This window comes from Acanthisitta chloris, unplaced genomic scaffold (genome assembly GCF_000695815.1).
Source record: "Acanthisitta chloris isolate BGI_N310 unplaced genomic scaffold, ASM69581v1 scaffold44491, whole genome shotgun sequence".
Lineage (NCBI taxonomy): Eukaryota > Metazoa > Chordata > Aves > Passeriformes > Acanthisittidae > Acanthisitta > Acanthisitta chloris.
Window position 1 is genome coordinate 1 of NW_008656188.1, and position 12,303 is coordinate 12,303.

Consider the following 12,303-nt stretch of genomic DNA (forward strand, 5'->3'; position numbering starts at 1 on the left):
CCCACCCCAGAAAAACACTGGGGCAACCCTGCATGGAACCCTACACGTGCCCTGAGCATTGGGGTAACTGAGGATACTGTAGATGCAGGGAGAACCCTTGAATCCAGAGCACAACCCACCAGCTCAACCCCCAAATGACAGTGACTCCTATTACCTTTGTTTTTAAGCTCATGAAACCTCATCATGTGAAAAGCATGAAGCACTGTGATGTTACCTAATAAAATGGACAGTAAGAACTGACTTATCAAAAAAGATCAAAATATTTGAATATTTTATACTTTCACATTTGTCTCTCTTCCATTGTAATTTTTAGCACCTTGTAAGTTTAAACCTCCCTCATAAATTATTTTTTGAGCTTCTTGAAATACACACAGTTCAGCTGTCACTCAGAGACAGTTGCTTGACAGTTCAAAGATGTTATTACAGTCAGTTGTAGGGAGAAATTATCTTTTACTGACAACTGGTATTTTTAAGGCATTTGAAATGAGAAAAAAAATTAATTCTATAGTTTCCAAGTTGGCACAATCAATTTATCAGATCTCATGTTGTGGCAAAAATTATGGGTATTTTATCTCTGATGTATTATACTGCAGTGTATAAATAGTTTAGTGAAAAGTAGCTATCAAAATCCAAATTCAGTGTTTCATAGTGACTGAAAAATCAGCATATTCTGTGAGCTCCTACCTCTTACTCCTCCCTCTCAGAAACAACTCTGTGCAGAAATTCAGCTGCTGTTTGAGAAATGAATGAGTTTTTCCACTTGATGCTCCATGAGTTGGAAATACAAAGCATCAAAATATCATTATTGATCTTATTGGCTAAAATTAACAGGTTAATTGAAAAAGGCTTCACTTAACTGTGATTTTCTTTCTCATGTTTATGTGGAACATCAGTTAGAATCAGAGATAAAATAGGTAAGCCAAGGTACCCATGATCCAGAGCTCAAACAGTCATTCTTCACCAAAACTTGCCTTTTACTTCCTTCCTGTCTGCAGTGATGAACTGATTGCTTCCAGTACAACCAGTGAGCTTTTCTGCCACCTATTTAGTTTTTGAAAGGCATAATATTTTGTACATATTTCAGTGCACAGAGGTTTTTGCACTGCTGTTTCTGTTATCCCTAAACAGCTAATTCATTACAAGTGAAACTCAATTCCAGTGCCCTGAGCTGCCAAATCCTTAAGAGCATTTAGCTGAGATTTCACTCTGAGGATTACCAATGCAGTGCAAAATATGTAGTTTTAAGATTATTTTAGATTTGCAAGTATTTTGAAAGGCAAAAATCAGAATTAAAAACCACCTTCAGAATGCAGCTAAAGTTGATGAAATAAGTAGAGCACATTTTCAGTCAGACCAGCTGGGAAGCACAGCAGTTTTGTAGTGGTGAACTGCAGAAATATAAATTGGAAATAAATAGTGAAAGAACAATTTTGTGGCTTGGCTTCAGAGCTGATCATGAACTAAACATGTCAACAGCACTGTGGTGTTGAAAAAAATCTAGCACTTAGACCTTATGTTGGGGTGGACAACTGTGTTATGTGGGGCTGGCAGTGTAACTCCCCTGGCAGACCTAGGCCAGCAGTGGGCACCTCGAGGCAGATAAGGAGTCAAAAATGGGACAAAGAGACATAAGAGGGCATGAAAAGCTATGAGAAAAGATTTGGAAAATTTAAACTTATTTCATCCAGGACTGAACATGCTGAACTGACCACGTGGTTGCTGCAGAGATGAACTGTTTTCAATGTCTGTGGGAACAGGACAAGCAGCAATGGACTCAAGTAGCAGCAAGGAAGATTTCTTTTTAGACATGAGGTAAGTTCTGACAGTCTGAGAACTTTATATAATGAAGTAGTTGGCATAGAGGTTATTGAATCTCCATCCTACAATGCTATAAAAAACCAATTATGTGGAAATCAACTCGGAATGGTTCAGTTGGAGCTGAGCCTATCTTAGGTAGGGGGTAAAATAGCTGACTTTCCCAAATCCCTTCCAAGAGCATTCCACTGACTCCTACAGCACATCTCTGTTGCCAGGAGCCTACACCACAGGCTCAGGAGCTGACATAGCATCAAGAACCTTTTGACAGGTTCTTGTACTCCTGACCAGAACAAAGCACAGCACTCCCACATACCTCCTTGAGACTCTATGTTGGTGTTTGAGGCATTAGCATGGTAACAAATGTTTTTCTGTTGGCTGCTACTGCCAAAGCAATCAGCAAATTGCTTCTGGCAGAACGTGTGTTCCCATGGGGTTCCATTTTGTGCTCTCAAATTTTATGATGCGTAGTATTGTTTTCTCCTCCCCTCATCATGGTTTAAGCCATCCAGAGTTAAAAGTAAGGAAGATCCCCCCCACACACACCACCCACGCACTTGAAACAACAAATGTCAATGCTCTGACTTCTCAGGTGCAACCAGATTCTGTGAGTTTCTTAAAATAGATGAGACTCACTTAACTATTACTCTACATGGAATGTAAAGCTCATTTTGCACTCTTAAAATTTGTATTCTGCAACAAGATTTTCACTATTTCCATCAAGTGACATAAAAGGTACTAGTGAATTAAAACAACTTTTTAAAGAGAGATATATGTGGCCAGGTAAAATAAAATACTTTCTTGGAGCAGCACAACTCATTGACCCAAAAACCCAGTGGTGGATGTGTCAAGTATCTTTCTCATGAGACCCCACCCGGAATACTGCGTGCAGTTCTGGTGCCCTCAATGTAAGAAGGGCATGGAACTCTTGGAGCAAGTCCAGAGAAGGCCACAAAGTTGCTAAGAGCACTGGAGCACCTCCCCTATGAAGACAGGCTGAGGGAGTTGGGGCTGTTCAGCCTGGAGAAGAGAAGACTGCATGGAGACCTCAGAGCAACTTTTCAATATCTGAAGGGCCTACACGGAGCCCCAGAGGGACTCTGTGTTAGGAAGCGGACAAGGGGTAACGGGTTCAAACTGGGAAAGTCTAGGCTAGATGTGAGAAAAAAGTTTTTTACTATAAGGGTGGTGAGACACTGGCACGGTTCGCCCAGGCTCGTGGTGGCTGCCCCAACTCTGGCAGTGTTCAAGGCCAGGCTGGATGAGGCCTTGAGCAACCTGATCTAGTGAGGAGGTGTCCCTGCCCAGGGCAGGGGGTGGGACTAGATCATCTGTAAGGTCCATTCCAACCCTTAAATTCTACGATTCTATGATCTTGTGAAGCCTTTCAAGACGTAAATATAGAAGACTTTTCATAAGTTGAGTCCCTAAAAGGCTGTCTGTAGTTGAAAATACTTTGGAAATCCATAGGAGTCATTACTTCCAAATTACATTAAATGTCAGTTCTGGCTTGGTTTTACACTCTGACTTGCCTCAGTTTTTGTAAAAGGTTTTTTTCACAGCACTGCCCACTCTACAATCTGCATGCCCTAGAAAGAGCAGGTCCGAGAAGCAAATCACAGTACAAGGTTGTTGACAAATGAATTTGTAAAAAGAACAATTTACAGCAGAAGGATCAAAGTGAGAGCCTTTATTAAATGTTCCTTCTCTAAACAGACTGCGTTTAATCCCCTTTCGCATCTGTTGATTTCTAAGGCTATTTTAAATACTTTGTTTTACAGGGATTTTCAGTCTTCAGAACCGTCACAAGCAGCAAGTTAGCAGTACACAAAAACAATACGATTGAACTTTCACCGAGTTCTATTCCCGCTTCCCAGGGTGTGTGGAAAGGCCAACAATACTTCCAGTACTGGAGGTTTTGCACAGATCCTGGGAAGGAAATAGTTGTCACCAGAGTTTAAGCCTGATGTGTTCTAGCCACACCTCACAATTGGCCACTGTTGACCAGTATTGGTTAGTATGTCTGTCTCTTGCGCATTATCTGTTTCAAAAAGGGGACCAAATTTTTAATTTTCAGCTAACATGGGTCTAATTAAGGCTATTCTGGTATATTTGATACTAAAATACTCTCTGGGAGTCCTTTTCATGAAATCCCATCAGAATTAACATTTTCAAAAATGAAAACATTTAAAATAGGTGTTTGAGTTGAAATGCTGATGCAGCGGTTGGTTCAGTGTTTCCTCATCTTCTGGAGCTCTATCACGTCAGTATAGTGTCATCGATCTGTTCCTCAGAGTCAGCCTGCCCAGCCAGCTTCCTCAGGGACCTCCTGCAGCTCTCATTGAGAAGCTCCAGGCTGGCAGCATCTAGAATCTTGGAAACTGACTGTGGAAGGAAGACAACACCAATCACCGACTCCTTACGACACACCATTCAAAATAAGATTAAATACAAGTGCCTCACAAACTGTACCTAGCTCAAATCCTTCAAACTTACCAAAATTCATCTTGTTTTACAATTCCAGACATGGGAACTATCCAAAAGTGGCTCAGACTTGGATGTATGAAGTAGTCCATCCTAAAATACTCACCAACACCACTGCTGCTGCAGTGGGATCATACAGGTGACCAAAGCAATACATCATCAGTGCTCAGAGGGGGAACTCCAGTGCAGGGAAGGCTCAAGGCATTTGTCAAACATGGGGGTATGTTAAATGCCTTGATTCTATCCCTGCACTGTAAGGTTGTTCACTATCAGTATTGCTTGTTTCTTCAAAGCTTAGCATGAGAATACCGCTGAAGGCCTAAATGCAAACGGGAATGTCCCACTCCATCTCTTTGGTAAGAGACCTCCAGCACATTCTGAGGCTGCAGGCACCACACAAACAGAGAGCGAGGTGAAACAGCCTTCTACCAACCATTACATTTCTCATACCTCAAGCACTTCTTCACCCGCTCTCATCTTCAGAAGGTTGACAATAGCCTGGTCACTGTAGGCTCTTACACTGGTGTTTTTGTCCTTTGTGTTGTCCAGAAGCGCTTTGAGAATTGGCTTAATTGTCTGAGGATCCAGTGGGGGAAGATGGCTTTTATTTGCCCACCAAATCATCTTTTCTGCAACTAACTTTATGTCACTGGATGAGTTCTGAAGACACTGAAGGAGACAAAGATGGACTTCAATTCAGACATACCAAGGACAGGTATTTTAAACAACAGCTTATCTTTTTTTCTAATTGAAGTATTTTAAACAACACTAAGAAAAGCAAACAGTTTTCAACTCACAGGTACACAATAGACACAGTTGTTGCCAACAAGTTTGACTAAACTGTGTGAGAGAAGATCAAAACTTGAAAAAAGACACCTTTTAAAAAACAAAAATTTCTAGCTATGTGGTTGATGACAGGGTCACATGCTCCTCTCAACTGTCTCAGGAAATGACAATGACCACTAAGTGCAGCAAAAGCTGATAGTGACAGTACCTCTACAGTACACTGAGTCAGAAGCAACAGCCAAGTCAGTCTCTGCTTGGAGCATAAGGTGCATTTCAACAGGGGATTTAATTTTAAAATTTAATAAAATGAGAGCTTTGTATTTTTATATAAATCTTTACACATTTAAACATGAAAACTAGTATCTGTCAACTGCATTAATACTGTGTATTGCAATAATTGTGATATATTTTAACACAATACTATGAAACAAATGAATATATAAAAGTAGGATTTAAAACAAAGTCTTTTTATTTCTAATCAAGATGACAGACAAAAAGCAGCTCTAAACAAACCAAAAAAACCTAACCACACACCAAAAAACTCCAGAATAATCAAGACAGGAATTTTGAGGTAGAATATAGATATGAACTGAAAAAGGTGTTAACTTCAATACTCTCAGGTAAAGTGAGAATTGGCATTTGATGCATTTCTAACAAAAGCTCTTTGACCTTCAGCAGCTTAAAAACCTGACAGCTCCTCCCCTCAGTCTTCTCTGCCTCCCTGCCAGATGTTTGTTACTGCCAAGGGAAAATGCATTCATAAGAATCAGACCTGGGGTTTAGCACAGAAAGCTCAAAAGCTAAATTTCCATGTTCGAGCAGGGATGGCAGTACTGAGTTCACAGCTGCAAAGCAGGCTGAGACAGTGATTCTGGCTGTACTCTGCCACAGAAGGAGGTACCTAGATTTGCAGGGATTTGACAGTACCACCCAGGAGGTAAATTCAAACAGAGATTGAGATCACTTGAGAACACCACCAGGTAACAACGTCACGATTCTTACCTTGATAAAGAGGCTGGAAAGTTTGGGAGGCAGGCTGCTTCCTCCTTCCATGTGGTACTTCATGAGAAAGCCCATCCCTCTGATGCCACTAACTGCAATGGGGATCTTCAGCATAAAGACAAGAACTGGTATTACTACAGGAGAGTTCAACAACCTTTACAACCAAGCTCATGGTCTGTCAGCTTTTGTGGGAGGCTAAACCCATCTTTCAAAAGAACAGCAGCATCAAAGCAGGAAAACACTGGGGTAATTTCATTGGGTAATATGATGAAAAAAATCCCAATGGAACCATGAGCCACAAGCAGTAAGGCAGCAGGCTCCACTGAGACCCCAAGTTCCCCCTCCCAAACTGCTCATTCAACCTGAGATGTAAAACTTTTCCTCCTAAAATGAAATATCTGCACTTCTTGTAAACCTGGCCTGTGAACGAGCACTTCCATAGGGAAGCAGAGGTGTAATTAACTCCCAATGAAAGCTACTCTGCAGCTAAAAATTACTTAACCTTCATCTCCACAGAGATCAGAACTCAAAAAACCAGAACAATTGTGCAATTTCACTATAAAAACTGCATCTAACCAAGGGAGAATATTTAAATGGCACTTGGGGATTTTTGTCCTGTGTGGTAACACAGAGAACCTGCTCACACACCTTTCAAACTGCTTCCAACAAGCACATGCAACAGCACTCACCCTGTCAGCAGTGGCATTGCTGAGGATCATGTCCTGAACGCTGCTGTAGTACTTCGGGGAGCACAGCCTGCCAGGAGCAACGTTCACAGCCACGGACAGCGCCAGGCTCCGGCCGTGCCTCACCATCCAGTCGATGCCAGAGACATCTGCTGCAGAGGAAAGAATGGAACAATGGCAAGGCTCCTGCTATCCATTCCTCTGCATCTGAGGAAGCTTTAGGCAGCTTGTCAATTCACTGCCGTAAAACAAGCAGCATCTAAAGCAATGCCTTGCTTCCTCCACTCCTCCCAAACAGAGCTAAAATGTAACACCGGTACCAGGAACAGCACCTGGCATGCAGGAAAATCAGCCACAAACAAGGGACTCTCCTGTTCAACCCTAGTACTTCTGATGGTCTCAAAATTACGCAAGCTTTGACTCACTAATAGCATTGTAAAAGTCATCTGTAATTTGACACCAGCTAACAGATTCCCTTTTTAATCCCACAGAGGAGAGTAATCCCATAGCACTCCCAAACATTATGGCTTCCTATATAATTCATGGTTTTTTCTAACTTAGAGGCAACTTAGTTCTCCAAAAGCATGTGAACCCATCAGATGTGGTCTGCAATTAGCCAACCTAAGATCACAGTGTCATCCCAACAGGTGGGATGGCCCTGCCATCCACTCTTCCTAAACGTCCTGTCATTTCCCACTCTATGTCAACACCAGCAATTACTCATCCATGCTGGTACTGTCACAACTCATCTGAAAACAAACCTGGTAAGAAAGGTCTGTGTAACCCCAAACGGCAACCAGGACCCCGTGCTCACTGTGACCAGGGTGCACAAATGAACAGCCACAAGCAAAGAAAGGCACAATAATATCTAGACCAGAGATTCAGTCACAAAGTCAGCCTGAACCAATGGCTGAGAAGGAATCTTCCCTGATTTCAGGAACAGTTCCAGTCCCTGTAAACAGCTTCACCTACCCAGTAAGTGCTGGTGGAGAACAGTGCTGAGCTCCTCCTCCGACAGGAACGCGCACAGCTCTGCGAGGCAGCCAGCCGAGGCCATGCGGGTGGCGTCCTGACAGGCAATGAACAGAGAACACAGGTTGAGCTCACACCAGAGACAGGCAGCAAGAACAGCAAGTGCCAGGAAATTACAGGAAATAAAAAGAGAAGGAGGAAATAAATAGTAGTATTTCACTCCCACTCCCTCTGGATTTGTCAGTTCACAAGGTTTCTTGTATAGAACAGAACTTGAAGCCAAATCCAGAGTCGAAAAGCCAGCAGAGATTGAAGAATTACAGATCTTACCTAAGTTCTGATTTGTTAAATGGAAAAGTCATAAAGATGAAAATGAACGTTTTAAAATATGTGTTCACAAGTGGCTGCCCCAACCCTGACAGTGTTCCAAGTCAGGTGTTGGATAAAACCTTGAGCAACCTGCTCTGGTGAGAGGTGTCCCTGCCCAGGGCAGGGGGTTGGGACTAGATGATCTCTAAGGTCCTTTCCAACCCCTAAAATTTTATGATTCTATGATTCACTTACTGAGAGTGTTACTTCTAGCCGTCTCTGGATGAGTTTATCTCTGTGATAAACTCTTACCACTTTTAATTTAACACTCCCAGGCTTTTATTTTGGCTTCCTTATGTGACCATCCCATCACTACTCCTCTCTTTCCCAAAACTTACAACCCAGTGGGAATGTTTCAATTTTTCTGTTTCTAGCACGTCAACAGTTGCATGTCTCTTGCACAGATTAAGACATAAGGAGGAGATTATTAGATTATTAGTTCTAATCTCACAGTTGTTACTGCTGCTATCTGCCATACACAGGAGACTCTGTATTAAACTTGGAGAGCTTCTTGCTTGTTGGAGAAAAATCTGCCATTATCTGACAACTTTCTCACACCAAATGATAAACCCCACCTGAGAGCCTACAAACATACACGTGCATACAGCCAAGGTACTGCAGCTTTTCTCCAAGATAAAAAGCAAATCCTGACTGCAGAGCTGCCTCAAACCTGTTGGTGAGGAGCTGCAGGTCAACCCACATATGCAGTTACCAAGGAGACAATAAACTGGAGGATTTTCAGAGTTACCAGGGACTGGCCAGGGATCTCCAGTTCCTGCCCCTGACTCTCAGCTAACACACTGCCAGGTCCAATGAGCTCAATTTCACAGACTGTAAGCAATGCCCAACCACACACTTTAGGTAAGTTTCTTTTCACTCTATCATTAGTAATTTCCCCTGGAAGTTATCTTAGACAATAACTCTATAAGAAAGTTCAGATTTTAGATGCAAGAACAAGACTGTCTAGAGCAGAGGTCCTTTGCAGCTGGCTGAAGCAGTACCTCATCGTGTCCCAGCATCCCAAGAAGCACTGTGCTGATATTCTTCCTAATTGCAGCATCTACTTTTGCACCAGCTCCTCGTGTGACAAACCGCAGTGCTTGCAGCATCGTGTCCCTGGAAGTGATCACAGCATACAGTCAGAACTGCCTCTCCCCCACCCTCAGGAAGAAACCGAGCTCTGGATTCCTGTAGCAGATTCTTGCACAGCAACTACACTTGCACACAGTTACTCCTGCCGAGTCCAAATTAGCTTTACTCAGTTTAGGAGACTGACCCTCTCTGCACTGCTGAAAACTGCATGCTAGAGAGTACTTCCATGTGTCTGTACTTACATCTGTCTGTTACAACGTAGGTATTTTCAGACTATTCAAACACTAAAAAACCTCTCAAGTTAGGAAGTTCATTTCTTAGGGATCTGTGCCCTTAGGATACAAGAACAGCTGCACTACTTCAGGTCAGACTGACAATTGGAAGTAGGCTGCTGGCTGGGTGCAGGGGAGAGAAGAACTGGGCATACCCCAAACACTGCTTCCCCCAGACACTCTCACAGCTCAGCTTCTGATACAGGAAAGCCCCATGATCCACATTTTTTACAACCCTTCCATAACAGTCAACTGCTTTCACTAACATGTAAATCCTACTCTCAGAATTGGGGGATTTGTTCATTCATCCCAGCCCTTTCTTTCATCCTTAATGAGCAGAAAGGTCTCAGCCATCACCTGTGGCTTACCTGACAGCAGAGTCATCACTGGAACGAATTCCATTCAGGAGCTCCGTAAAGAGAGGATCCACTTTGACATGGATGACAACGAGTTTCCCAAGAGCATCGGCGGCTTTAAGGCGAACAGCACGGTTTGAGTCTTGCAGAGCTTTGGTGAAAGTTGTTTGCAACTGGGGCAAAAATGGTTTCAGGGCAATCTCAACCTATTCCAGAGATGGAAGAAGGGAAAGTGGTGGTGTCAAGACTGAAACAGCAGCTAGAGATCAAAGAACAGCATGACCTCTTCTACAGCAGTTTGTTATCACAGAGAGTTCTTGTTCAGATCTAATGTGCTACTAAAATAGGAAAAACATGAAACAATAATTTACCACAAAACCTTTAATCTTTTCAAAGCTAATCTTATTTTCTGCATACTGAAATACAAAGGCAATGCTGAGAAATTTTACACTGTCATGAACAGTCTTTTGTATACAGAGCACTGCATAAAAGTTCAGCTCAGTGCCAAGATACATAAGATCCTTGCACTTAACAGTTCATAAAAAAAGTGGACACAGGAGAGATTAATTACATGGTGGGTTTTAATCACTGGAAAGTGGGATCAGCATTCAGCAATATTTCTAAAAATCCCAGTGATTCAGCAGTGGGGGCTTTTCTGGTAGGCCAGAAGCTGCTGGAAGATTGCAGTCCATTACAGTGCTATTCCTACATATCAAACCCACAGCAGCAGGCATCCCAGCTGTATTTACATGGAACAGCAACAGATATTTCTGCAGGTTACCATGGAAAATGTTCACAAACCACAGTCCAAACCTTGAATCTTACCTTAGCTAAAAGAAGGCTTAATGTTTCAAGCAGAGCCACCTTGACATTCCAGCTGAACCGATCTCCCAAGATTCGAATAAGTGGCCCAGTGATGCTCACCACAGAGGGTTTAAGAGCTTCAGCAGAAGTCAGCTTAATAACCAGCCCTAAGGCCTTTGCTGCCTCCTCCTTCTGCTCTGGATTGCCAGTTAAAACACCTTCCCGCAGCACCGCGAGTATGGAAGTCACTCCCTGTCACAAAAATCAGATGAGAAAGCTTAGGAACTAAGATGCAAAAAATATGTATCTTATTTTTGCTGCTATTATACACCAGATGCACAAACTTGGAGAGTTCCTCTCAATTTCCTGTTGACCTTCAGCTGCCTGTTTCCACATCCACAGAGCTACTTGAATTTGGTTTGATTTCATGCCTCTCCGCCTTGCTAAGCCAGTTGCTATGAGAAAAGTGGTGGTGGCTCAGGGAATTTTTAAACCAGAGAAATTTGGCACAGAAGTCCAGCGTTACTCCCCCACAAAAAGCAGCCAGAGACCATGACTTACAGGCACAAGAGAATTGTCAAAGATCTCATTACAAGAGTCTTCTGGAGGCTAACTCAAGAAAGCTGTAACCTACAAGAAGCCTCTCCAACATACAGGTTTGGAATGCCCAAATAGTAGCTGCTTCTGGTAGCTGTAAAGTCAAATCAATCAGTTCCCCCAAAAGGTGGGGTATTGTAGCTGTGACGAATCCACTTTCATTCTGATCCTTTACCTTCTTAGGAATACAGAATCCTGGCACGTGCTCGCCCTTGGCCTCATTCCCTACAATCCGGATATCCCTGTGCAGGTCCTCAATGAGACCAAGCTGGTTTCCAGCATCTAATTTCTGGGGGAAAGAAAGGTGAGACAAAGATAAGGCAACATGGCAACCAGCTATTCTTTGTGAATTCTTCTCAGGTGTGTCAAAACACCTGTTCCTGCCTCCCCTCTCACCAAGCTGAAGCCAAGCTCATCCGACAACTCTCAAATCTCTGCAGCATTTGCAACTGTAAATGTCATTTGCAATCAAAACAGAAGGTTCAATTTAGGCAGTGTTTTACCCCCTATCCCCATTTCTTCTTGCTGGGCATTATCCCTGTACCCTTTTTTAAGCTGCCTCTCACCTTGGTGATGGAATTAAGTGCATCCCAGCTTTCATTCAAAACCACAGGGTTGGTGTCATTAAACAGACGTATCAAGCCTGAAACCAAGCTCTTGAGATGACCAGTGTAGTCTGCTTTTGTCTTGGAGCAGTAGATGTTCAGCATGACAGCTGCTGCCTGTCTCATGCCCAGCTCAGGGCTGCGGGTAGCTTCCAGCAAATCTTCAGTGATAATTCTTTGTCCAACATCATCTTCCACAGACAGAATTACAGACTGGCAGTTTGCCATCTCCTGCAGAGTCCAAATTAACTTTATATTAGTTCTCAAACAGATCAAAGCCAGATTTAGCCCCAGGTTTCTCTATGTTATACACAGCACTGTCTCTCAGAGAAACATTACAACATTCCCCACTTGCTAATTGCTCCTATAGCTGGTCACGTCACCATTAAAGGTTTGACTCAGCCCTGGAGCTGACACAGGTATATAACCAATTCTTAAAATTTAACAAGTGGCCAAACTCTGC

At 42.8% G+C, this 12,303-nt stretch overlaps 1 protein-coding gene across 1 annotated transcript in view; it reads right to left on the bottom strand.

Annotated features, from left to right (window-relative positions):
• Positions 1–3,475: 3,475 nt before the first annotated feature.
• Positions 3,476–12,303, bottom strand: part of GCN1L1 (GCN1 general control of amino-acid synthesis 1-like 1 (yeast)) — a gene marked incomplete at its 5' end in the record, with an annotated part of 38,968 nt that continues 30,140 nt past the window's right edge. The window contains 10 exons of the mRNA XM_009084197.1: positions 3,476–4,200; positions 4,750–4,968; positions 6,088–6,192; positions 6,777–6,925; positions 7,746–7,842; positions 9,116–9,230; positions 9,847–10,040; positions 10,660–10,890; positions 11,411–11,524; positions 11,802–12,071. Coding sequence (XP_009082445.1) covers positions 4,075–4,200; positions 4,750–4,968; positions 6,088–6,192; positions 6,777–6,925; positions 7,746–7,842; positions 9,116–9,230; positions 9,847–10,040; positions 10,660–10,890; positions 11,411–11,524; positions 11,802–12,071 — 1,620 coding nt within the window. The remainder of the gene's footprint in view (positions 4,201–4,749; positions 4,969–6,087; positions 6,193–6,776; positions 6,926–7,745; positions 7,843–9,115; positions 9,231–9,846; positions 10,041–10,659; positions 10,891–11,410; positions 11,525–11,801; positions 12,072–12,303) is intronic.